This window comes from Fukomys damarensis, unplaced genomic scaffold (assembly GCF_012274545.1).
Source record: "Fukomys damarensis isolate Sample0158 unplaced genomic scaffold, DMR_v1.0_HiC HiC_scaffold_5, whole genome shotgun sequence".
In the NCBI taxonomy this organism is placed as follows: domain Eukaryota; kingdom Metazoa; phylum Chordata; class Mammalia; order Rodentia; family Bathyergidae; genus Fukomys; species Fukomys damarensis.
In genome coordinates, this window is record NW_022900917.1 from 58,061,558 (window position 1) to 58,089,116 (window position 27,559).

At 35.7% G+C, this 27,559-nt stretch overlaps 1 protein-coding gene across 1 annotated transcript in view; it reads left to right on the forward strand.

Annotated features, from left to right (window-relative positions):
* The window catches only part of Pxdnl (peroxidasin like), a 442,040-nt gene that overhangs the window by 377,324 nt on the left and 37,157 nt on the right, over window positions 1-27,559 (forward strand). The window contains 2 exon segments of the mRNA XM_033759138.1: window positions 17,112-17,123; window positions 19,196-19,404. Of these exon segments, the coding sequence (XP_033615029.1) occupies window positions 17,112-17,123; window positions 19,196-19,404 (221 nt within the window).

Sequence of the window (27,559 nt, forward strand, 5' to 3'; positions counted from 1 at the left end):
TCACTCCCACTGGCAATGGAGAAGAATTTATTTTTTGCTTCATCTTTTCTCCTCTCTGTTCTTCAAGTTAGAAATACTCTATTGATATTTCCTTCAAATGCATGGGCTCTTTTTGCTGTCATCTTCAATCTTCTATTACATACATCAAGTGAAGTTTTCATTTCCATTATTGTCCTACTAGTTCCAAGATTTGCATTCTTTTCATGGTTCCTAGTTCTCTTTTGGGATTTTTCTAAATATTAACTCAATAAGAATGTATCTTTAATTTTCTGAAAACATTGATAATAGCTGCTGTAATGTTCTTTTTTGATAAGTTAAACTTTCTAGACATCATTTCAGGGTTAATTACCACTTGCTACTTATTAAATGTAGATTCCATTTTAAGCTTCTTTGTCTGTTTTGCAATTCTAAATGCATACCAGTAACTGTGATTCCACCTTGCATTGTTGCAGGCTTTGTTTTATACTTTGAGTGGAATGATAGAAAGCCCCGGGGGGCTACCCAAGCTTTATTGATGTTGTGCTTCCAACATCCACACCCCATTTCCCTTACAGATCTTGGCACTGCTTTCAAGAGATTGACAAGAAGTAGACAGACAGGGTAGGCGCCTGAGTAAACTGAAAATACTTTCAATCTGGAATTTTGTTTTGCCATAAATTTGAAGTTTGATGCATTTTTCTTAATATCACTAAAATTTGAAAAAACTAAAATAAAAACTTTAACCAGCGTTATTTGTAAAAGTTGTACAACATAGTGCTGATAGTTTAAATGTACCATTTGATGACTTTAAACACTATTCACATCGGGTAGTCATTACCCAGTGAAGACCAAGAAGTCAGAGTCTTCTCATCTGCACAGTCAGAATTTCCACCTAGCCCTTTCCTAGCAACCGCAGATGAGCTTTATGTTATAGATTAGATCTCTTCATTCCAGAACTTTGTGCAAATTGAATCATATGTTGTCTGTGCTCTGAAGCTTGGGGTATTTTGTTCATTTTTTAAAAAAAATAATCCATATTGTGAGATGTAGCAATAGATTTTATATTCAATTGTTGATTATGAGCAACATTGTTTGTATTTACAAATATTTTTTTACTCCTTAACCTAGGGTGACATTTGTTTCCAGTTTTATCTTTGCAAGGACACTTATATGCAGTCTTTTCTGAGGGTCTGTTTCCACTTCTCTTGAATAAATGCCTAGCAGTGTGATTTCTCAGTAACTTGGTAACTCACTGTTTAACTTTGTAAGAAACTGCCAAAGTGTTATCAAAAGTAGTTGTTATTATTATTCACTCCCACTGGCAATGGAGAAGAATTTTTATTTTTTGCTTCATCTTTTCTCCTCTCTGTTCTTCAAGTTAGAAATACTCTATTGATATTTCCTTCAAATGCATGGGCTCTTTTTGCTGTCATCTTCAATCTTCTATTACATACATCAAGTGAAGTTTTCATTTCCATTATTGTCCTACTAGTTCCAAGATTTGCATTCTTTTTATGGTTCCTAGTTCTCTTTTGGGATTTTTCTAAATATTAACTCAATAAGAATGTATCTTTAATTTTCTGAAAACATTGATAATAGCTGCTGTAATGTTCTTTTTTGATAAGTTAAACTTTATAGACATCATTTCAGGGTTAATTACCACTTGCTACTTATTAAATGTAGATTCCATTTTAAGTTTCTTTGTCTGTTTTGCAATTCTAAATGCATACCAGTAACTGTGATTCCACCTTGCATTGTTGCAGACTTTGTTTTATACTTTGAGTGGAATGATAGAAAGCCCCGGGGGACTACCCAAGCTTTATTGATGTTGTGCTTCCAACATCCACACCCCATCTTGGCACTGCTTTCAAGAGATTGACAAGAAGTAGACAGACAGGGTAGGCACCTGAGTAAACTGAAAATAAACCCTGAGAAAATTAGACCACAAAGGGAAAGAACCCTTTATTTTCCAGGAAACTAGAAACCAAGGAAGCAGGGGAACAGGTGTTCTCCTGACGTTAGACTTAAAAGGACAATCCGTGGTTTCAAAGGACAAGGGTCTTGGTAAACTGAGATATGTCATGGGAAGCTGGGGGACAGGGGAAGTCTGCTCCTCCAGATGTCAAAGCCTAAGTTAAAAGTGCCATTCATACTGTTTCATTGTCTCCTTTTTATGCACCCATCAAAATAGCCAAACAAAAAATGCAATAACCTCTTGAACTTGGGTGCCTTAATAGTGACCGCCCTTGAGGCCCTCTCAGGCTAGGAAAACTTTTCTTTGATCTTTTTAATGAATTATCCTCTGTCCATTCCCCACTGCTGTCTCAGCTTCATTGTTGGTTGTCCTGGGACAAGAGCCCAGAGGGAGAAAACTGGTTACATTATTATTTTAATTTTTATTGGCACAGGTTTGAATACACAATTATTTCATTGGGGAGTTGGTACATGTATGTGTCTAACAGATCTTTATTCTGTTTTTACTGCCTTCTCCTCTTTCTCCTTTTCCTTCCCTCCATATTTTTGTTCCTTTCCTCTCACAAAAGATCTTGCTTTTAAACTGTTTTGTAACTGGTCACAGTGGCTTACCTGTTGATGAGTCCAAGGTTGATAAGCATAAGCTGGAGAGAAAAAAGTAAAGAGAGGTTTATTACGTGCAGCAAATAAGGAACATACTAGGGATCAGGTCCAAAGCAGTATCTAAACTCTGAGGTCAAATAAGGGGGTTTTATTGCAGAAAGTCACACATATTCAAGCAGGAGAGACTCCTGATGACAAGTAGAGTGACACATTCCTCTTCAAGTTGGAAATACTCTATTGATATTTCCTTCAAATGCATGGGCTCTTTTTGCTGTCATCTTCAATCTTCTATTACATACATCAAGTGAAGTTTTCATTTCCATTATTGTCCTACTAGTTCCAAGATTTGCATTCTTTTTATGGTTCCTAGTTCTCTTTTGGGATTTTTCTAAATATTAACTCAATAAGAATGTATCGAAATACTCTATTGATATTTCCTTCAAATGCATGGGCTCTTTTTGCTGTCATCTTCAATCTTCTATTACATACATCAAGTGAAGTTTTCATTTCCATTATTGTCCTACTAGTTCCAAGATTTGCATTCTTTTTATGGTTCCTAGTTCTCTTTTGGGATTTTTCTAAATATTAACTCAATAAGAATGTATCTTTAAGTCTGCTCAGTTGGATGCCATACCTTTTTATACATCTCATGTTAAAAAAATAGCAAACCAAAAGCCCCTGAGTGGAGAATTTTAATATTATGAGCAAAGTTCACTTCTAGGTCATCACAAAGGGTGGGCAAGGATGGTTTAGCTAGTACAGAGTTCACTTCTTGTCACATTGTAAGTTTCTCTGTGGAGGCTTAAATGAAAAGAGCAACTTTAGTGGAAATTTACAGGCATTTAAAGAGGTCACAGCCTTTTGTTTTTTCTTTTTCCTGCAAGTATAATGATTGTCCCTGAAAGTACCAATTTATTGGCTCAATTGGTTGATTAGGTTGTATAGTGTAGAACTTATCACAAGAATTGGCATGTTGCTCCCTGGATGCCAGCCTGGGAAATTTACTGAAGCATTAAAGGTCTTCTAGTCTTTGTCTGTTTTGCAATTCTAAATGCATACCAGTAACTGTGATTCCACCTTGCATTGTTGCAGACTTTGTTTTATACTTTGAGTGGAATGATAGAAAGCCCCGGGGGACTACCCAAGCTTTATTGATGTTGTGCTTCCAACATCCACACCCCATCTTGGCACTGCTTTCAAGAGATTGACAAGAAGTAGACAGACAGGGTAGGCACCTGAGTAAACTGAAAATAATGGTCTGATCCAACCCTGACAGAAAATGCTCTCAAGTCTTGAGTCTTGAGTCTTGAGTCTTGTGTCGTTGTTCCTATTTAAGTTTTGGCCAGGCCAGCCCTTCCCAAGGAACAGATGTGGTGGCTTGGCTTAAATGAAAAGAGCAACTTTAGTGGAAATTTACAGGCATTTAAAGAGGTCACAGCCTTTTTTTTTTTCTTTTTCCTGCAAGTATAATGATTGTCTGTCCCTGAAAGTACCAGTTTATTGGCTCAATTGGTTGATTAGGTTGTATAGTGTAGAACTTATCACAAGAATTGGCATGTTGCTCCCTGGATGCCAGCCTGGGAAATTTACTGAAGCATTAAAGGTCTTCTAGGTCTGATCCAACCCTGACAGAAAATGCTCTCAAGTCTTGAGTCTTGAGTCTTGAGTCTTGTGTTGTTGTTCCTATTTAAGTTTTGGCCAGGCCAGCCCTTCCCAAGGAACAGATGTGGTGGCCGTCTTGTGCCAGATTCCATAGTGCAGCAGCCCTTTGCTGTGCTGGGACCTTAGCACCTTGCACAATGTTGGGGGAAGTCCCCCCAGATAGAAGACAGTATCATTGTCACAGCTTCTATTTGTCCAGGCTCCTCTGTTTGCTTCCTCTGTTTAGCCCCTAAAAACCACAGGCTCACACATTTGTCTTTTTTTTCTTTAATGACAAATATAGTTATTTTATAATAAAAGCACAATTCTTCTGATTACACCCTTCAGAAACAGAAAGAAACATTCATTCTAAATTAAGTGTTTTTTTCTCCTACAATTTCTGCCTTAGTGCAGTTGTTTAAACAAAAGCTTTTATCTTACTTTAGCCCATATTTTTGGCGTCTTCCTACTGATACCTGGATGTTCACATCAGCTGTCTGTGTTCCGCTGCAATGTGTTTCTATCATACAGCATGGGATTTATTGTAAAACACGGGCTAGACCCATCACTTCTGTCCTTAAAAACACCACAGGATTTTCTCTTTCTAATTAGATGATAAAAAACATTGTGCTTGCCAGGTATTTAGCTCAGTGGTGGTGCCTGCCTCACAAGCACAAGGGCCTGAGTTCAATCCCTGGTACCAAGAATAAACAAACAAACAACAACAACAACAACAACAAAATTGTGCTTAAGAACAAATCCTTTCAAACTGTGGTCCTAATCTAAATATTCAGCCATATTTCTGTCATCTCCAAACCAAACTCAGGCCTTCTTTGGTTTGACTATGCTAAGGTACGCTTTTCCCTTTTTCCTGAGAATGCCACCTTCCTTTTGGGATATGTGATTTTGTGTACGGTGTTCCCCCGGCCTGCAAAACATTTTTGTCTTGTTTCTACTTAGTTATTTCTCTCTTCCAGACTCAGGGCTAAATTTTCCTCAGTAATACTGTAGCATATTCTACATTTGTATTAAAATATAGTTATTAGAACTATTTATATGCTTAACTTCCTCAATAAACTATGAACATTCTGGAGGGAAATGGCATTATCTTAAACTTTCATGCATGCCCCTTATCTCTGGTTCTTTATAAATATTCATTAAAAGGGTAAAAAATGAATGGATTTTACAGGCTTTTAATTTTGTTTTTGTTTCTGAAATCTCTTAATTTCTGTGGCCTTTGACTAAGGCTTTGAACCATGTAAATAACTGGTATTTAAAACTTTTCTCAAAGTAGGGAATAAGAAACTCAACAACTACAAAAACCCTTAAAAGCATAATTTTTGTTCATACATGAATACACACAAGTACAAACACTGAGAATGATCTAATACCTGCTTCTAGTTAGACAATTAAAAATCTAAACTTTTAGTGGGCAGGCTCATTTTTCCTTTTTCAGAGAGTCCTGCTGAATAATAGCAGTCCTCAGTAGATAATCAACATTAAAGATAGAAGTAGACCAAATTTTTATTTATGATCCTAAATTCATTTTTACAGTCTTATTTTTTAGTTTTTTATTTATATGTAAGAATTGCACACATTGATAGACCACAGTGCATTTTAACAACCATATTAATGCAAGATATACCATCCAAATAAGAGTACTTTACATGTTAGTCTTTATGTTTGGAGCCTTTGCCTTCCTCTCTTCTAGTCCTTCCTAAGATATATAATAGGTTATTGTGAACTCTGACCTCTCAGCTGTGCTGTGGGGCACTGGAACTTAATTCCTCCTGTCTAACACTGCTTTGATACCCCTTATCCAATCTCCCTTTTTATCCTCCTTTCTCCTACCCTCCAGGCTCTAGTAATCACTACATGACATTGAGACTGACTTTTTTCAGCATTCAGATACCAGACAACATGAATACCAGATTTGATATATATGTGTTCATACATGATGACAGGTATGTAAAGAGTTCCATGGGGCAGGAATGTCAGAAACATCCATCACAACATTTAAAGATAAAGGGTGACATGTAGGTTCACGGGCTTCAAGTGAAAGTGACAATTTATTATAATAGGTTATTGTGAACTCTGACCTCTCAGCTGTGCTGTGGGGCACTGGAACTTAATTCCTTCTGTCTAACTCTGCTTTGATACCCCTTGTCCAATCTCCCTTTTTATCCTCCTTTCTCCTACCCTCCCAGCCTCTAGTAATCACTATATGACATTGAGACTGACTTTTTTCAGCATTCAGATACCAGAGAACACGAATACCAGATTTGAAATATATGTGCTCATACATGACAGGTATGTAAAGAGTTCCATGGGGCAGGAATGACAGAAACATCCATCACAACATTTAAAGATAAAGGGCAACATGTAGGTTCACGGGCTTCAAGTGAAAGTGACAATTTAGTAGCTAAAACATGGTCAAGCTCTTATTTTTTCTTTTATGACCCCCCCAAAAAAAAAGAAAGAAAAGAAAATTTAACTTCAAGCTCTTGTGAGGAGAAGAGGGAGGGATAAGTGGAATTAGGAGTCCTATCCTAGTCTTGTAATATCTTAACTAATGGATAAATGGCTCATTAATAAATTTAGTACAGATTCGAGTTCCTGGTAGTCAGAAATCCTCAAGCTGTTGTTTGGAGGGCCATGTGGAGACACCAGCAGCTCTTCCCTGGCCAAGCAGTTAATGGATAAATGGCTCATTAATAAATTTAGTTCAGATTCGAGTTCCCTGTAGTCAGAAATCCTCAAGCTGTTGTTTGGAGGGCCATGTGGAGACACCAGCAACTCTTCCCTGGCCAAGCAATCTTCTGGTCCTTTATGCTGCTCTGTCCTGGATCACATAGCACCTGCCGTGGTGTGGCCAGTCAGACACCTTGGAAAGAGTAAAAAGCGGTAGCCTTGCCATCCTGATCATGAGACATTCCTAAATGAACCCTAGTCAAAATGACCCTGTCAGTCTCTCCCTTTCTCCCACAGCCGTAGGTGGTCTGCTGAAACAGATTTCCCTGGCAGTAGCCCTGTTTATTGCCAATCTATAGAGCCCATTTATTTCTCAGCCAAGTGGAGCTCAGATCCATTAGTGTCAGTACCTGTAGCAAGAGAGGTGCAGGTAGCCATAAATTAGCTACAATCTTCAGTCATCTTCCCTCAGAAAACCAAGAAAGAAGCAGTGGGTAGCTGTGGAATTGTCCTGTGACAATTCTATCACTTGGCAACATTATGTACTGGATTAAAGGGTGGCAGGTTAAGTGCTCTGAAAGTAAATTGAAGCTCTAAGTGTGGGTCTCATTAAATACTGATAGATTTGTTAAGTTTTGCAAAGATCTTTTTTCTCTGCTAAAATGAAGGGAGACATAGACAGAGAGAGGGAAAGATGCAAACACACACCACAAACAGAGTGACAGAGAAAGAAAAACCATTTGTTGTGCTTTCTAATACATTTGTTATCTTTGGTGTTATGCCTTTTAACACTGTGACTCTTCTTTCACTCTTTGGTATTATCTTTTCCCTTTTGAAAACAATTTGTTATCTTCATCTTTCAGTATCCTCTCTTCCACAATTTTCTTTTTTTCTTTTTAATTAAATCTACACTTTAAGATCTTTGATTACTTCATTTATCTCATGGTCTTATTGATTCCCCTTTTCTGATTTATTTAATTGAGCATATCTATTTGTTTTAGTTCTTTATGCAATGAGTTGACTTCTCTGTCCTTATTGAAGGCCTTGATACATAAATTCCACAGACACTTATAATGTCACTGTTATAAGCCTGCACTTGGAAGGAAAGGGCAGTGCTGGTAAATTAAACACCATTCCTGCATTTGTTCATCTCTAAGGTGTGAGTGGTCAGGGTGATTATGCAGAATTTGTGCTGTCTCAGGAGGTATGTTTGTCAGTGATGCCTTTCCCAGCATCTGGAAAAAGTGTTCACAAAGTTGGGGGGCGGGATATTTTATACACTTCTGTGCACACACAGTTTAGGAGGCTTGGTGGTTAGGACTCTAAAGAGTTATCGTCATTTGCATTTTAGCAAATCTGCTCAGGGTAGTTTGTAAAGAGATTGACTTAACACAGATACAGACTTACCTACCATAAATACTTTTTCTTGCTTAAGCACATTTTTGTCAAGCTTTCAACATGGATGCATATTTAAACATGTGAAATAGCTATTAGTCAGTTTTTCATTGCTATAACTAAATGCCAGAAACAGAAGTTAAGCACATTTTTGTCAAGCTTTCAACATGGATGCATATTTAAACATGTGAAATAGCTATTAGTCAGTTTTTCATTGCTATAACTAAATGCCAGAAACAGAATACTTTTATAAAGAAAATATATTTATTTAGCTTATACTTTGGAGCATCACAGTTTGGGCCCACAGCATATGCTTGTGGGAGGACGGATCCTAGCTCAGACAGGATGCCAGAGAGAGAATTAATCCTTTATAGCCACTTGTCACATGACCTTACTCCAGGAAAACAGTATTCTCTTTTTAGGCCAGTGTCCAGGGACCTAAGGACCTACCACTAGGCCCTGTCACTTAAAGGTTCCACCAGCTCCTACCACACTTGGGAACAATCTCTCAACATGTAAACACTTAGGGAACACACGTGATCCATATCTAAACCACAATAGAAATGTAGAATGGCCACTGGGTCCATTTGTCTGGGACAATCTCCAAGGTGCAGCAATACATCATAGTCAGGTGGTAGAAGCAGGATCACTTTGTGGGATCCTGAGCAGTACAAGGACTGTGGGTATTGGGAACCTCTGAGAAAATGGGACTATTTTCTATAGTCCTGGGAAACTCTGAGAGCAAAAGACAATAGGGGTCTCTAAAATTTGGGTCTCTAAAATTTCAGAGACTTTAAGCCAAGATCACTCAAATATAGGAGTTGGAAAATTATTTACTATCTACCATTTAAGGAAACTTACTCATGCCTTCTCTCACATTAAAAAAAAAAACAGCTGAACAATAATATTCTTTGCTACATTTTTCTAATTTATCTCAGGACCCAGGAATGATGCAGTTCATCTTTGGAGTTAGAATTTTCTCGCCTCAAAATGAGACACTCATTTTTAGAAATTCTCTAAATGGATATTTTATTTTCTTATTAACCTTTAAGATTTTATGTATGTGATACCTTTAACCTAATATTAATAACATTCCTTCATACTTGGGTGGTGTTAGTTGCGCAAAACAAGTTTTTTTTGTGACATACACCTCATTTTGTAAGATGACAATTTAGCATGAGTTTTTTTTTTTTTTTTTTTTTTTAAGGAGTCCTTCCTGCTCGAAAATGAACAGGAATTTGGTGGCTGGGGATATAGCTCAGTGCCACTGCATCTGCCTGGCAAGCACAAGGTCCTGAGTTTGATCCTTGGTACAAACAAACAAACAAACAAACTAGAATGGTTTGAGGCTGATCTTTTCTATCTGCCACGGACACATTCACACTGTCTAACTTGTTATCTTATAAACTGATATTAACTTTCCCAAGAATACACAATTCGCAACTGGAGAATACAAATTTTAACCTGAATCTACATGATTTCAAAGTTTAGGCTTTTGGTCATATCATACAATGAATTACCATAAATCTAGATGCCTTAAAACAATGTGGATTTATAACCCTAGGGTTCCAGAGGTCAGAAATTGAAAATGGGCTTTATGGGGATATTAGAGCTGTTTCCCTTTCCAGAATCCTCAGGAGAGCATCCATTTCTTTGCCTTTTCAACTGCTACAGGGCCTTTGTACTCCTTAGTTTGTAGTTCCTTCATTCTTATTATTCTTTCTCCCTTTTCCACTTTTATTTTATTTTATTTATTTTTTTGATACCGGAGATTGAACTCGGGTCCTTGTGCTTGCAAGGCAGACCCCTGAACCACTGAGCTAAATCCCCGGCCCTCCTTTTCCGCTTTTAAAGACCCGTGTCCCAAATAATTCACAAAAATCTTCCCATCATTATTCACTTCATTTAATAACATCACCAGAGTCTCTTTTATCATGCAATATAACATACTAACACATTCTAGGGATCGGGCATGGACATCTCTGGGGGATGGGGTAAGGTGCACAGCTACTACACAAAGCTCAGCATGGCTAATGCTTTTTTTTGCGGGGGTGTTATTTACTTCATTTATACCACAGAGAACATCAGAGAAACAATACAACACAGCATGTAGGGAATCAGCATGAAGGTTCTAATGTCAGACCACAGGGTTTTACCTGCACGGAGGAGCCTTTTATAATCTTCTTTACAATATTTCTCATCTATAAAATTAGAATAATTATGTAAGCATCTCATCAGTGTCTGAGAAGATCAAATGATTTCATGCACATCTTTTAATAAAGATTGCCTTAATGTGAGCTGTATGTGTACACCCAAGCGCCAAATTTAAAGGATGTACCTTGTCCTCCTATTGTGTGTAGTGCTGATGAGGAAAATTAAAGCAAACGTTTTGTAAGTTCAGGTGGAAAACCTGTCTGTCTATAGGTGGCAGCTCTTTCCTTTTCTTTTCATATCAGCATGACATTTTTATGAAGAGTATACTCTAGAAAAAAACACAGAGAACTGGCTTTAAAATATGTAGAATCCATAGTAGGTGATATGTAACTCAATAATTTCTTTCATTCAGTAAATAAATTTTAAATGTTAGAGCGATCGCTTTTGTATACTCCTCAATTTTGTCCTTATGTTAAAATTAGCAACAAACTTTGACATTCATTTTTATGACTACTGAGCAATTTTGCTTACCTTCACAAAGAAGTTGGCAATATTGTCATAAATGAAAATCTGTACATTGTGCCATTTAATTCAGTCAGCTTGTCACCTCATTAAAAAAAGAGAAATCTTAAGAGACCTTTCAATCTATGAGTTCTTCATATGTTGGGCAGAATGGAGGAAATCAATTGGTATGGTTTTATCCTTTAGTACATAAGGAAATTAATAACCATTGCTGTACAAAAATTGGAGAATATTCAGAAAGCATTTAAAATATTTGTAAAGTATAATAAAAATATGTGAAGCAATATTTATACCTGCCATATCCATAATCAAAATAAGGGAAGTGGAGAGTATTAGAAAATGCACCAGAAATACAGCTTGGATATTTTATTGGGTTCATAGGAATCAGCTCTGGATTTGGGGCAGATTACAAACTCCATCTGCGTTTCCACCACACTGGGCACACTTCTTATTGATTGAGACATAGGAAATGAATGGCATGATCTTAAATGGCTCCAGAAATATTTCTCTTTGCAAATACTTATAAGCCTGGAACACACAAAAACTATTTTGAATCAGTTGAAAGTGTTTTAAAAGACTGAATTAACTCAGTAATTACTTTCACTCTGCAAAATGCCAGATGTTTTAGTTTGGCTCATATTCTCAATTTTTCATTAACGATAATTGGTATTTTATAAGTGATTTTGACTAGAATAGAATTTTTCTTAGGTCGTATATTCAATAAAGTCATTAACTTATTTTCTTTTTTAATTACCTGAAGTAATATTTGAAAATACAATTAAAATTTTTAAACATAACATTATAATATTGAAACCTTTGTTTTATTTTTCTGTTGTATTTTCTCACTGGAAAATGTGACATAAAAGCAACTGTAAAAGAAGATAATGTGTTTTATCAGGTGTTTCACTAACCCTTCTTTCAGTGACAGTTTGACACCAAGAGAACTTCCTGGCAAGTAATCCATTTAGTAGAGTAAGTCTCCTTTCGGCTACAGATATCTAGAAATAGTCTTCTAAGAATACAAAGAATAAAAGCTAAGCATACAAAGTTATTTTAATCATAAATAAGCTTAAAGTAATGGATAGTTCTTACATGCCAGAAAAGACAGGGAAACTAAAAGCCAAAAAAGAATTAGAAGCTAGCACTGTCTTACATAATAAGCACAGTATTGACCCTAAGATTCAGAAGTTGAAGTCTGAACTCCACCCAGATCAAGGAGACATTGGCTCTGGTAAGTTGTAGGCAGAAGGCTGAAGAAGAACTTGCAAAGGCCTGCCTCATCTCTGCAAGAGTGGAAGGGAACTAGAAGTTTACTTCTATCAAAAGGAGAAAGAAATAACATAGTTTAAGTGAACATAAGGGACTGAAACAGAAAGGAAACAGGATATCTATTAGGTTTTAATTGAAGGTTTTGTTGCATAGGAGAGAGACATTTTCTCAAAGCCACGAAACTGAGAGAACATGATGATAAATTAGTGTGGAAAACAGCTCCAGGACACAGGAAACCTGGCAGAGGGGCACAGAAATTACCGTAGTTCCACATCAGCTTGTACAATCACAGGCAGACAGAACAATCTCCTTAGAAGGTTCTCATTCTCACTCACATAATTTAGAATTTAATTGAGTAAATCAATATCTGCAAGGTGGTCATTAATGAGAAGGAATAAAAGTAATAAAATAAAGTAAAAATGGAATCTTTGAGAACAAAATATTAAAGACTATAATCAAGCATACTTACCATATTAAGTAAAATAATGACTAGAACCATGTTAGAAGAAAGACGAAAGATGAAAAATAAAGACGATGTCAAGACATGATCGAGTTGAAAGTAAGATATCAGTAGATATTTTTTAAAGCAAAGTATAGATAGAACTGGATATAGACTTAATGAAGTGGAAGAAAAACTTGAAGAAAACACTCAGCTTGTTGTACAGTGCGATGAAAAGAATAAGGAAGATTGAGAGACACGGGGAAAAGACTGAAGATGTAAAGTATAATGTATGTAGTGTAATACAGAAGTACCAAGAGAAAGGAAATAGGAGAAGGGATTCAAACAGAGCACCAAACAAAGTTTGCTTTGCAGTTTTGAAAACACACATGAAATTTATAATTCAAATGTTTATAGATAAGATTAAATAGGACTATAAACATGGAATGCCCATCACATAGCTAGAAGGTTCAAAAAAATTCTGCGTCTATCTTCTCTTTTTCCAACTCTTTTTCTCTCCTGTCTATGTGGTCTGTCCCTCCCCACCTGTCATATGTGGTCATCTATCCTGCTGACCACCACTACTGTCATGAAATATGGGGCATGATTTTATAGACTTAGAATTCTCTTAACATTTCTGTCCAATACTTTGAACTCCACCAATTGAAGACTGTCCTTCTGTTCATTATCTGCTTTTATATCAACATCATTATATTTTTCTTCACTAGTTTGTGTTTTAAATACCTGTCTGAGGCCAACTGCCCTGGGCTTGCTAAAGCAGAAATTATTCCTATTTTTAAGATCAAACTAATGGCTACAAGTCTCAATGAGTCCTTAAGAATATATGGACTGAATGAAAGTGTTAACCTTTTATGTCATAATCAGGAACTACAGCACAATTTCTTACTGTGGTTTACTTGAAGATGTATGTTAAACAATTTTTATGTGTTTTATAAATGGGACGCACTAACATTGTCTAACATAGTGTAAAATACCTCAAAGACTAAATCTATAATTTATTTCTACTAGTGAAGTTAACAAAAATATCTAACTCTTAATAGTCACATGCTTTGAATGTCTGTATTAGCTTTTCTTAATAGAGCCATAACCTTTAGCACATAGGATTTTGGGGAACATTCAAGAAAATCATAGATGTGCCTAAATGCTAATTTTCATGAATAATTTTATTTCTGAATCTGGTTCAGATTTTCCAGTGTTCAATCAAGTCACATGAATTTTTGTTGGACGTGAACTTGTTTATTTATTTTTTCCTAGGTGGAAACATACCCAGGGCTAGATTAAGTGCATGATTTCTCTTTGTCTTGCTTCTAAGATCTCTGTCTTCACTGATTTTATATTTTTACTCTTCAGTTTCTTCCTTTTGTTTTTCATATGTTTCTGCTTCCTCTTTTTCTACAAACTAATAACCAAAAATCAATAATTAAAAATTGAGTTTAAATGATGAATTTTATTATTAGATGTAAGTATAGAGTTCCATGTTTTGTATTCTACTTATGGAAATTTTATGATTGTTACATTTTTTAGTTCCTTTTGTAAAATAGTAGCAGAAGCAACCTCCTATAAAGCAAAAACTTCATATACTTAGATACTTGTTTATAAAAAATCACTTGATATATTTTCTACTTTTCTATGTTTATTGTTTATTTTCTGGCTGTTGTTTATTTCCACTATTTTATGTCTATTATTTACTTTTATATGCCATACTTATAACAGAGCTAATGTTTCTTAAATTCAGAGCTTTATATTTAACTCTCCAAAATGCATAAAAATTTACATATAGAAGGATTTTTAATGAACAAATTTGTTTTTAAAATGTGGGGAAATATTTAGAGTCCTGAGATAATCATTCTGTGAAAAAATATTCTGAGGAACTTGTCTTCCCAGTAAAAAGACTAATTCTTCTTCTTATTGTATTCAGTTATAATAAATTAACTGTAAAGCTACTTTGTACAGTGTTTCTGATCTGACTAGTCATACTAATGACATAAGATGTCCTCATTTTAATTCCTTTAATGTAAAATGCTATCTACTTCTCTCAAAGAGAAGCAGTCATTCTGGGCCAGAAGAAAGTTTATTCGTGTGAGTGTGTGCAAGAACGTTTTGCTTCTGTGAAGAACATGTTGCAAATTTCTTTCTTTCTTTAAAAGCCACTAAATGATCATACTTGTTCTTAAAATTTAAAAGTGTCTCAGAAAGCTGTTCCACAAGGCAAAGCTTTTCTGCTTTATCACAAAGTAGTATTTGTTTGTATTTATGGGAATGACTTTTATTGCTTTCACTAAAATCATATATTGCTGCATTATCTGTCTTCATCCTCTAAAAAGATTCTCTTGTAGACATTAATTAAATGTTAAAAGTATCCTATTTAAAAACATAAATAAGACAACATGGATTTACAGTCAAATTGTATTGAAAATCATAACCAAGACAGTAAAATAAAAATGGGTAAGGAGGAAAAAAGACAAAATGAAAGTGCACAGTAATTTTCTCAAACTTTCTGTGTAATGGACTTAAATGAATATAAAGAAAAATTAAGTGGCAATGACAATGAGAAGAAAAGACAATGAGTCTAACAAAAGTTGTGCATATGTTATAAATAAAGAGATTATAAAAATGTACAGATATTAGAGAACATTTCATAACTAACGATCAGGAGTAGGAAGATCTAATAAAACAAATATGTCAACATTTCCTCCAACTATATATTTATTGTAATTATAAGTAAGACTTTAATTATTTTTCTTTCTATAATCCACACTGACTTTAAAATTAACTTTGTAGAATGCGTGGTCAAGTGGGTCCTAGGAGAGCAGTTTGATGTTCCAGTTGGCAAACTTATTGTCATGATAAAACTTACAATAGTGGACATTGTGCCATGGAAGTGATAACAGGTAGAGTGATAGAATTGAATAGACAGCAATGAGAGAAAATGCTCCTATTTAGAAATGCCATATTTCAAAGATCTGCAAGATGTATTGGGAAAGAAGATATACTCAATAATTGATCCAGTAACAATTGGCAATCCATGGACAAAATGAGTGTGAACAGGTGTCTCACATCACATGTCAAAACCAGTTTTAGGGAAGGAAATGAATTTTAAGTAAAATGCTCCAAAATTTCTAACTATAAAATTGGTTACTTGACCATAAAATTAAGCAAAATATTTTAATCAAAATTCAGTATAGGTGATTACAACGTGGCACCATTGTGGTATTACAAAGCATCCAGAATACATAGTGAACTCCTAATAGAAAAACATAACCTAATAAAAATGGATAAAATGTAAAAATAGGCATTTCACATACATAAAAATTAGGAATAGACTCCTAGTCAACATATAGAATTAATTCAACTGCATAGTTAGAAAGTTGCAAATTCTAAGAGAATCATAATTTCACACCTATCAGATTAACAATTATTAAAAGTTACATTTTTCCAGGAAAACGATTGCTCCTGGATTCTATATCTTTTGACATAGCCTCCTCCAGATTATAAAATCAACATAAATGATTCATAAAATCATGCACCATCCATGCTTTCAGTATCAATAGGAGACAGAATGGTATGAGTTGCAAATTACTGTGAGTTTGAAAAAATTAATTTCTAACAGGGTTGCCAGTGGAACACTGCTTCTGCCACAATTCTCTGAGTAAGGAGAATTAGGAAGATAGGGAAATTTAAAAATCTTCATGGACAAGGAAAGATGAAGAGAACATACATGAAAATCCTTCAGGAATAAAAACCTTAATACGTCAAATGTAATTCTCAAGCTGGCAGTTTCCAACCCCACTTAAAGGTCTGAAACTGACCAGGTACTGATTATTTCTGGGGGAGAAGGAGGTGAGAAGGGAAAAGATAGTACCATCTTTAGGTTTGATAGTGAAATGAAAGCAAGATGCAGTAAAATTACAGATACCATAAGAATGAAAGAAAAACATACCTAGTCCATTCCTATTCCTGCTCTACCATCACCATCACTGCCATTAAAAATGCTGTAGCACATTGTAATTGGTAGATGAACAATCTGTTATTTCACCTTATGAAACACATAGGAACGAAAAAAGCGGAGAAACCAATTTCAAATAAAGATATTTAATAAAAACTAGAAATGCAAATCAAGACATTTCAAAGGAAAACTTCCAGAAAATTTGAAAAATTAAGGAACAATAATTCCTCATTAAAATGTGAATTACACAACTATGGAAATATTCAGATAAGTATTTGAAAATATAAAAATGCCACCTATCATCAAAAATAAGGAAAAACAAATGATGGAAGAGGAGCAGATAATGACCAAAAAGATGAAGAAAGAAGAGGAAGAGTTAGAAAAAGAATTAGATGAATTAGAAAAAAGAGAAGAAGGAGGTGTAGGCAGAAGAAAAGGAGGAGGTGGGGGTGAAATTTAAACTAAAAAAGAAATCAGAGACGGAGATAGGTGAAGGATTAACTTATATACTTATCAAAGATAAGAAAATTATTTTTTTGCCCCTAAATGCATATGTATAATAACATTATAATGTGATTCTGTATGATCTATGATTAAAGGTTTATTAAGTATAATAAATAATAGCATTTGTTCATAGAACTTTTCTGACCACTGATAATGTCAGATAGCATTCACTGTTGTAAGTTTTTATAAGAAAAGAAATATAATGCCTTAAAAGGCCATGGGTATCAGAGATGAGAAGATACATGATAAACTCACTACTCTGTCTTTGAATCTGTGCATCACTATTTACAGCTGTTTAACTCTGGGAAAGGTATTATTCTGTACCAGATTCCTCCATCTACAAAGCATGTGTAACAGGAGTATCCATTCTCCAGGATGCTAATGATGCTAGAAGGAGAGGGAAAAGAGTGAACAACTGGCCCGGGACTTCTATCCTCCTTATAACTTATCTGACTAGGATAATTCCTAATGGAAAGATGAGTAGAAACTCTTCTCTAAAATTTCTTGGCTTATCCAAAGTGTTCATGTAAATAACTTGAATTGTGGGAGACAGCTAGCCTGAGAATACAAGTTAGTTATATAGCCACTTTACTGCTGTGTGAGATCAACCAAGTGTGAAAACTAAGAAACCCAAACCTAAACATCTCCTAGCTGACATCATACAGTCTTGAATCACTTGCAAACTAATGTGTTCCAAGGCAGTGTAGCTTCCAGATTATTAGTAAAGGTTTATTTTAAGATTCAGGATTCCTGTGAATTTGACCAGTCAGTTCTTTGCATTACTGCAGAGATTATGTGTATGAAGTTTGCAACACATCCTAGAATTTAGTTTTTACAATTAACACTAGAAATATTCTTTTCTCAGAACTTTTATTCCAAATTTCTTCCATTTAAGAGTTGTATTAAAAACAAAATAGCAAAAAGTTTAATTATTTTTGTTGTACATTCACAAATGTTGATAGTACATTTTATTAAATTAATTTTGTAAATTATTTTTAACACTGTGGATTTCTTGCCTCATATAATTTGGTTAATGTATTTTAATGAAATTAATTAAAAATACACTTGTGGTCAAAGACTGAAAAAGTTTGGGAAAGCTTTAGCATTTGGGGCAAGTTGCCTTTCTCGGGTGTAGTAGTTTATAAAGCTGTATCAAAGTACCACAGGCTCAGAAGCTTAAACTGCAGAAATTTACTGTCTCACAATTCTGGAAGTTAGAACTCCAAGACTTGAGAGTTGACAGGTTTGGTTCTTACAGACACATTTGCCAATATCTGTCTCTCTGTCCATTTTCAGCTGGTTGTTTCTCTGTGTCTGCATCTGAATTGTCCTTTCCTTTTAAGGACACTGGTCGTATTGGATTAGGGTCTCATATGACCTAATTTTACCTTACCTCTTTAATGACTGCTACTCCAACTACAGTTACTTTCTGAGGTACAGGTGTTTAGGACTTCAACATATGAATTTGGGTACACTTGGCTGAGCCCATAGTGCTATGTTATGTGAAAGGCAACAAGCCTTTAATTTGATTTGAGGTGGTACACCCAGAATGGAAAAAGGGCTTGGCATATGGTGTTCAATATTGATTGAATGAATCAACATAAGGCCTCACTTCAATAGTCTATTTTTAAATCTCACGCTTTCATTTAAGATTGAATGTATTAATTCTAACTACTTGGTAAATGTAAATAACTTTTTAATATAAAAGATGAAATTTCCTTTTTATGCAACAATATCAGTCTTAAATTGCTCAGACAATTTCTAAGACCAGTTCATGAAATTTAAATTTTTAAAATGTACTTTTTCTTTTTGAGAACTCTCCAAAACTTCGAATCATTTTGTGAAACTTGAATAGAAAATGGTAATTAAGAAGTATAGGGTTTTGAAATTTTGAAAATATTGGAGGGAATTAAAAGTATACAGCATTTGGTTGGGGAACAAACACGATCCCTTCAATATGTTTCCTTTTTGCCGAGCTCTTTGCACATTGTGACTCAAATGCAGCTGAATGCTCAGGCCAGCGACCCACGGTGCTGTCTTTCTCTGTTGACTATCAGGTTCTGGTATGAAAATGCTGGAGTGTTTACCCCAGCACAACTCACTCAGCTGAAGCAGGTATCCCTGGGCCATGTGCTTTGTGACAATGGTGACAATATGCAGCAAGTCCAGGCAGATGTCTTTGTACGGACACAATACGCACAGGACTACCTGAGCTGTAGTGAAATTCTAAAGATGGATTTGCGAGTGTGGCAAGACTGCTGCGAAGGTCAGTAATGACATAAATAACTACTTTTGATTTACATGCATGCGTGTTTATGTTTTTTTTCAATGCCAAAGATTACACAATTTAAAGATGCACAAGGAACAACGCAAAACTTTCCACTGGAAATCTGAAGAATGTTGATGCAGCGGACCCAGGAAGGACAGAGACAGCCCCATGTACCCAGCTTCTTCATCTCACATCTTCTGTTAGTGTGGAGAGGGGTTTGCTGGAAGAACCAGGCAGTAGATTCTTACTGCTCTACTCTAATCATTTGCCATTGGGCATATACACTTTAGGGGGTTTAACCGACTAGAGAGAAAAGGAAAATCATAGTAGCAGCTACCTTACACTCTTCATTCTCTATATGGTGTTTGCAGCCATGGTAATTTTAAATGCACGTAGGTCATAGCACTGGATGAAACTTTCCAGTGACATCGCATAATGTTTGACATCTATAATACCATTTCTTATAAACCATACTCTTCGTAAACTCTTCAGAAATAGCTGTATGATATTCAAAAAGAAAGGTGTGTTCTGTCCTCTTTTATTAGATGCTGAGGGAATTATGTCTCAAAAATATCAGATGACTTGCTCAAAGTCCAAAAATCAGTAAGTGGTATTCCTGGGCTAAGGAGATGTTTGTGTGCCGACACATAGAAATGACCTGAGGATGGGTGGTTCTGGAGCTGAACACACTGCATAATCATAGTGAGCAGCTGTCTGTTGTACATCAGGTGTTCATTGCTCCTGTGGCCCCTCCGTGTGCATGGTCTCCACAGTCGCATGCCCAAAGTGTCTAGAAATGATGTGCCTGTAACAGCTCTGGTTTCTCTGAGATGGAAATGGTGGTTTCCAACACAATAATAGTACTAGGTGCCCACTGGACAGGACAGGAAATTGCTACCCTCAAATAACTCAGAGTAGGGGAAGCAGCTCCTGGAATTATAATAGAATGTTCCACTGAAAGCACAGTGATATCAGAGTCATGACTGTCTTTTTCTTCATGATGGTATTTTATGAAATGAAGGAAAAAGTTATTTAATACCACAGGGAGGTTCATATTCTTTTCCTCAACTCAAGTTCTTAATGATTAGGGCCAGGAATAATGAAACACTTCCATATCTCCAAATCACAGTTAATCAGGGAAGAAATATACAAATCACATGGATGGCAGCTAGTGCCAATCCTTTTACTTTTACTACAGTGTCCTTCATGCTGGACACTGGGGCCAGTGGCAAAGGCAGAATAGGTTGCATGGCAGAGTGAAGGCTACAGTGAATGCAGCTGTGCCCTGCATAGATGCAGAGACTCAGTCCAGAAGCAAGAGCTGTGGTCCTTAAACCCACATGCACCGTTTGTAGGTATTCACACCTCTGGCCATCTGCTAGGTGTTTTATTCTATAGAGAATTGCTGGCTATGAGCCTTTCAAGGTGGGTATAATTCTCATTTTAGGTATGAGGAAATGAAGTTGCTGTAAACTAAGTATATGTTTTAAGATGGCACCAGTGGCCTGCAGGAGTCTGCTCTTTTCCTCGCCCCCACCACCTCCCAAGAGCCCACACAGGACAGGCACATGTCCCAGAGATGGTGAGAGTGGTGCTGCCCTCCAGCCCCATTTTCTGGTACTGGGGATTGAACTCAAGGCTTTTGCACTGAGCTACAACCCTAGCCCTTTTTTATTTTGATGTAAGACCTACGTTGTTAGGCTGGGTTCCCACTTGCGATCCTTCGGCCTCTGCTCCCAGAGAGCTGGGCTTACAGGTCTGTACCACCATGGCTTTTCCTTCCCTTTTATTGTCACTGCTCCATAGTGGAGGGAAGAAAGGAGAAAGTCTCGGGTTAGGTTGTAGTGCACCTGTATAGTCAGTATTCATTTTGGAAAATGTAATGCCGGGATTTAATAAGCAAAGGGGAGCAGGGTATAGAGTTTGTGCATCACTTTTTGAATGTAATTGTACTGGATACCTAAAATGTACCAATAAGCTCAATAAAAGAAAAAAAAAGATCTATGATCTTAAACTATACTAACAGTGCTCTCTTTCTAAGAGTGTCTCAAAAAATCTGGAAGCCCATTAGCCAGTAATAAACAAATATTTACTACTGCCAGGGATTTAGCTCAGTGGTTCCACTGCCTGCTTCACAAATGCAAGGTCCCAAGTTCCATCCCCAGTATAAAACAAAACAAAAATTATCTACATCTAACTTTGATAGGAAGAGGCCATGTTTTTGTTTATTACATTATCATTCTCAAAACCTCCCTTAGTTTCAGGAGGCAGATTGTTAGCAAAATCACCTAAGAATATATATGGGCTTTATGTTTGGAGTCTGGAAATGCTTATAATGAAAATGGTTATAAAAGGATGCATGTTTATTTTTTTCCATATTTTTGACTAACAAGAAAGAATTTGTCTTGCCGGGATTTAATAAGCAAAGGGGAGCAGGGTATAGAGTTTGTGCATCACTTTTTGAATGTAATTGTACTGGATACCTAAAATGTACCAATAAGCTCAATAAAAGAAAAAAAAAGATCTATGATCTTAAACTATACTAACAGTGCTCTCTTTCTAAGAGTGTCTCAAAAAATCTGGAAGCCCATTAGCCAGTAATAAATAAATATTTACTACTGCTAGGGATTTAGCTCAGTGGTTCCATTGCCTGCTTCACAAATGCAAGGTCCCAAGTTCCATCCCCAGTATAAAACAAAACAAAAATTATCTACATCTAACTTTGATAGGAAGAGGCCATGTTTTTGTTTATTACATTATCATTCTCAAAACCTCCCTTAGTTTCAGGAGGCAGATTGTTAGCAAAATCACCTAAGAATATATATGGGCTTTATGTTTGGAGTCTGGAAATGCTTATAATGAAAATGGTTATAAAAGGATGCATGTTTATTTTTTTCCATATTTTTGACTAACAAGAAAGAATTTGTCTGAAAACAAATTAAGGCATTCTTTAAAATAAGGGACTTCAAATAAAGGTGTTCAGTAAATGCTCAAAAGTGGACCACTTATCTATTGCTTAGGTTTCTTACATCACTCAACCAAAATGTTAATGTATGTAATTAGCACACATTGCTGACTGAATCTTTCAAAGCACCAAGGAATTAGTTTGTAGATCATAGCGCCAGAGCTCCATTATCATAGTGAAAAAATAAACAGCTGCTTTGGAATTAAATAGCCACTCCAGCAGTTCTAGAAACTTATCATTCTTAGAATGAAAGGTTTTATTCAACAGATGTTTAATGTTACTTTTATTTATTTATTTATTTATTTTTTGGTACTGTGGATCGAACTTGGTACCTTACTCTTGTGAGGCAGGTGGCATTACTATTGTGCTAAATCCTCAGCCCTAATATTACTTTTATGAAACAATTTTGTTTCAACAGGTCTGCTTCTTCAGTTCTGTTTCCCATGAATAATAGCCTTCTGGTTCATATTATCAGCATACTCCAAATATGAATTAAACTATAGTTTCTAAAAATCCTAGAAAAATTCTTCTCTCAAATATATAAACACATTTAAATTAACTTCAAATCTGTTAAAGCAGTAATAGTATAAATGTTTTGCACAGTAATGAAGTTGGATATGTGTATCTATGAGTTTTGTGTCTACAGATTCAACCAAATGCAGATAAAAAATACTTGAGGGCTGGGGTTACATCTTGAGTTAGTGTTATGGCTTGTATCTAGATGTCCCCACCAAAGTCTCATGAGGCCTAAGTGGGCTTTTTGGAGGTGGCTGCATCTAGGGTGTGTGATACTGAGATCAAGGGTGTGATGCTGAGATTGATTCATGGTGTGTTGCTAGGATTAAGGGTGTGAGTGCTACTCAGCCTAAGGGTAAAATGTAGGAGACAGAGGAGGGCAGCAGTCTTGCTTGCTCTTTCTACATCACTTGCTGCTTACTGCCTTCTTGTCCCCTGCCTGCAATGAACTGTTTCTCTTCTGTGATGTCTCTCTGCCATGTCACCCTGCATTGGAGCCAGCCAATTATGAACTAAAACCTCTACAGATTGTAAACTAAAGTAAACTTTTCCTCCTTAGAGTGTTGAATATTTTGTCTCAGCAACATGAAAAGTAACTAAGACAATTAGCACACTTGCTTAGTATGTGTGGTCTCCAGGAAAAATCACACACACACACATACACACACACACACACACACACACACACACAAACGGAGACGGGGGGGGACAGAGAAAGAGACCAAAATCACAGTAAAATATTTATCTTTACTGAATATGTGCAGAATTTTTTCTTGTAATTATTCCCTAAATAATATAAGAACTGCTTATACAGAATTTACATTTCAGTAAGTATTGTAAATAATCTAGGTATGATTTAAAGTATACAGGGGAATGTGAGTGTGTTCTGCCATTTTATAAAAGTGACTTGGACTTTCACAAATTTTGGTATCCATGGGGCCCTGGAACCAATCTCCCAAGCATACAGATGACCAGTGTTTCATTATTATTTGTTGGCAGAAGAAGGCATAATGCCTAAAAATGGACCTGGTATTTATGTCACTTATTTATAATGTTACAGATTCATGTGAGCAAGATAAGTGAACAAACTATGGGTGTTGAGTAATTGGACTTTGTTTTGATTTCCCACAACATTCATCCAACTTTATGCAATCTTACCCATGAATTTAAAATTTCTCTTCACTGACACTGGAAGTGATTGGAAAATAGTATGCTGAGGGTTTTTTCTGTTATGCTCTAAAATAGTCACATTACTCCATGTAGTTGTGTCTGGTTAATACTTTAAGTACATTTCTCCAAGTCATTCCATATAAAAATATAACTCTTCTTACTGCTTAGTGTTTAATGGATATCACATATGCTAAAATCTATGCAGCTATACTTTACATATAACCTTGCTCATATTTCTGTTATCTGCTTTCTACCAGAATTCCAAAAATAAAATCACTGAATTGAAGGATATGTGTTTTCTGTTTTTTCAAATGTGATACTTAGTTCTGAAGTGGCAAACTTTATATTTCCATGAGCAACAATATGAATACCCATTTCTTCAATTTTTCACTAATAATTAAGATCGTAGCTTTTCTTTTGATAATTGAGTCCAAATGTATTTGTCTTTAATTAATTAATTAATTTATTTATTTTGGTTTTCTCTTCTCTGTTAATATGCTTAAACAATCTTTTCTATGGTTGTTAGTTCTGGGGTCTTGCTTCCCTGTGCATTATGAATTTATAGCCACTTTCGGCAGAATCTCTATGATAACAGTCTTGAGAGTCATCCTCTCTGACTTGTCACTGAATTGAAATTATTTTATCATTTTTACCCTGAAGCAACATACTTACCATTTTGTCTGTAAATTTCTTTATAGCTCAGCCTGTTTCTTATAGTCCTGTGTTCCTTATCTTTAATAGGAGCAGCTGCTGCCTCTCACCAGAATGGTTCCATCTGCCTGTGCACTTCTTCCTCTCAGGTCTTGCATGCAGTTTTGGTAATATAAAAACTTTCTAACTTAGTTATTTCATTTAGAGCTTCCCCTGAAAGGTTAGTCTTATCTATTTCCTTTATTCTATGTCCTATACCCATGAAGACGTGTAAGTATCATAGATGTCTGTGTGTGCATGTAAGTACATGCACATCTGAGTATATGTGAGGGACACTCTTGGAAAGCTGCACACATTGATGTGAACAGTACGCGTGCATGAATGTGTGTGATATTCATATACACATGTCCATCTATGGACACATATGTTCATTTGTTTACATGTGTGCAAGGATGTGGTGGAACGTTCTTCTGTACTGCTTATCATTGTTTTCTCATTCTTTTCTTGGTTTCTTTTTTAGAAATGTGCTATGCTGCTGTGCTTATTTTTTAGTTGTATCCTTAAGCAATGCTTTCACATTGGTACTTCTGTAAAATATTCTGTAAGATATGCTCTATACTCAGATATCTTTCTCTCTGAAATGTAAACATCTGCTTAGATATATTTTTCTCTCTGAAAAGTAAAAATGCACAGGATTCCTAGAAGGTGGTTTTCTGTTTTGTTCTATACAGGCACCTTCTCTGATATCCAACTTCTTACACCGCATTTTGAAGGTTAAATGCTGATTTGTTTTTCTTTTTCCCCCCACATTTAATTAGGGTTTTTGGATTCTCTATTATCGGGAACCTATAAGATCTTTTTCCTTCATTGTTCATTTTTCTCAGAGATTCAGAATAAGATCAGATTATGCCTGGATGTAACTTTTCTTATCAACTCCAGCTTTAACATTAAGAACAATTTCTTTTTTAAAAATTAATTTTATTGTTACATTTTAGGTATATAATGCAATGACATTCATCATTGAAGCTTTGTACCTTTACATAATATATCTCGATGCTTATTCTTCCCCTGCCCTCCTGACAACCCTTCCACCCCTTCCTATTTACCGACTTTTGTTTCCCTTTTTAATTTTCTCATGTTAATTCTATTCTCCTCTTTCCTTTCCCCAACCGCTTTCATTTCTCCTTCCTCCTTTGCACCTTGTCTTCCTATTTCACATTGTATCTATTATATATTTTGATCATTATTTACACTTTCAGTTTCTCACACAAGAAAAAAATTCAGTATTTACACGTGTGTCCTATTTATTTCACTGAAGAATATGGCCTCAATGTGCATCCATTTGGCTATAATGCCTCTATATGACATTTATATTTATGGCTAAGTACTGCATTTTATAAAAAACACACATTTTCTTTATCTAGTCTTCAGCTGATGGAAAGTTGGGTTGTTTCAAAGTTTTAGCTGTTACCAATTGTGCCACTCTGAACATGGGTGAGCATATATCACTATGGTATGATTCTTTTAATTCTTTTCAGAAGATAGCAGGGGAATAGCTGGGTGAAATGGGGCATCTAGTCCGGGTTCTTTGAGGTATCCCCACACTGATTTCCACAGTGGTTGCAGCAGTCTATACTCCCACCAACAGTGCAGCAGGGTTCCTTTTTCCCTGAAGCCCCACAAGCATTTATTATTGGTTGCTTTCATGATAGCAGCCATTCTGCCTGGTGTGAGGTGAAATCTTAGCATTGTTTTCATTTGCATCTCTCAAATGACTGCTGCTATTGAACACTTTTTCATATGTTTATTTGCTATTTCTACTTCTTTATCTGATAAATGTCTGTTCATAACAGATGACCATTTTTGGATTGGTTCTTTAAATTTGAGAGGTCAGATTTTTTTAGATTCTTTATATATTCTAGATATATAGAATATATTTGTGTCTGAGAAACAGCTAGTAAATTTTTTTCCACATTATGGGTTGTCTCTTCATACTCTTGGTCATTCTCTTGCTATACAGAAGCTATTTAATAAGAGGACATCCCACTTGTTGACTGTGCTAGTTCACAGGCAACTGAGGTTTTGTTCATAAAACCTATTCCTGCACCACTCTCCTACCTTTTGTCTTCAAGAGTTCTACCTAGCCTCACTTCCAACTGGATTAGTGTTTTTGTTTTAATGTATAGATCTTTAATTTATTTCAATTTTAGTTTAGTGTGTGGAGAGAAAACAAGTCTAGTTTTAATCTTTGGCAAGATGAAACAGTTTTTCCAGCACCATTTATTAAAGGCTATCTTTCCTCCAGTGAAGGTGCTTGGTTCTTTTGTCAAAGATGAGATTAATGAGTGTGTCAGGAGTTGCTTGGGCATCTTTTAATCTGTTCTACATGTCCTCAGGTCTGTTTCTTTGCCAGTACAAGGCTATTTTTATCACCATAGCTTTGTGGTATAGTTGCAAGTTGGGGATTGTGATACCCCTGCCTTATCTTTATTGCCTAAAATTGCTTTTGCCATTCTAGGTCTCTTCTTGTTCCAAATGAATTTTTGGATTGTTTTCTCAAGGTCTGTGAAGCATACTGCTGGGATTTAAATTGGGATTGCTTGAATCTATGTAGCAATTTTAGAAGTATGGCCATTTTCATTATGTTGATTCTTCCTACACAGGTGTAAGGGATATTTTTCCATTTTCTGATATAGTCTCCAATCTATTTTTTTCAGAGTGCTGTAGGTTTCAGAGTAGAGGTATTTGATTTCTTTCATTAGGTGGATTCCTAGGCATTTCAATTTTTTGGGTGCGATTGTGAAAGGAATTGTTTGCCCCATTTATTTCTCAATGAGTCTGTTTTTCATG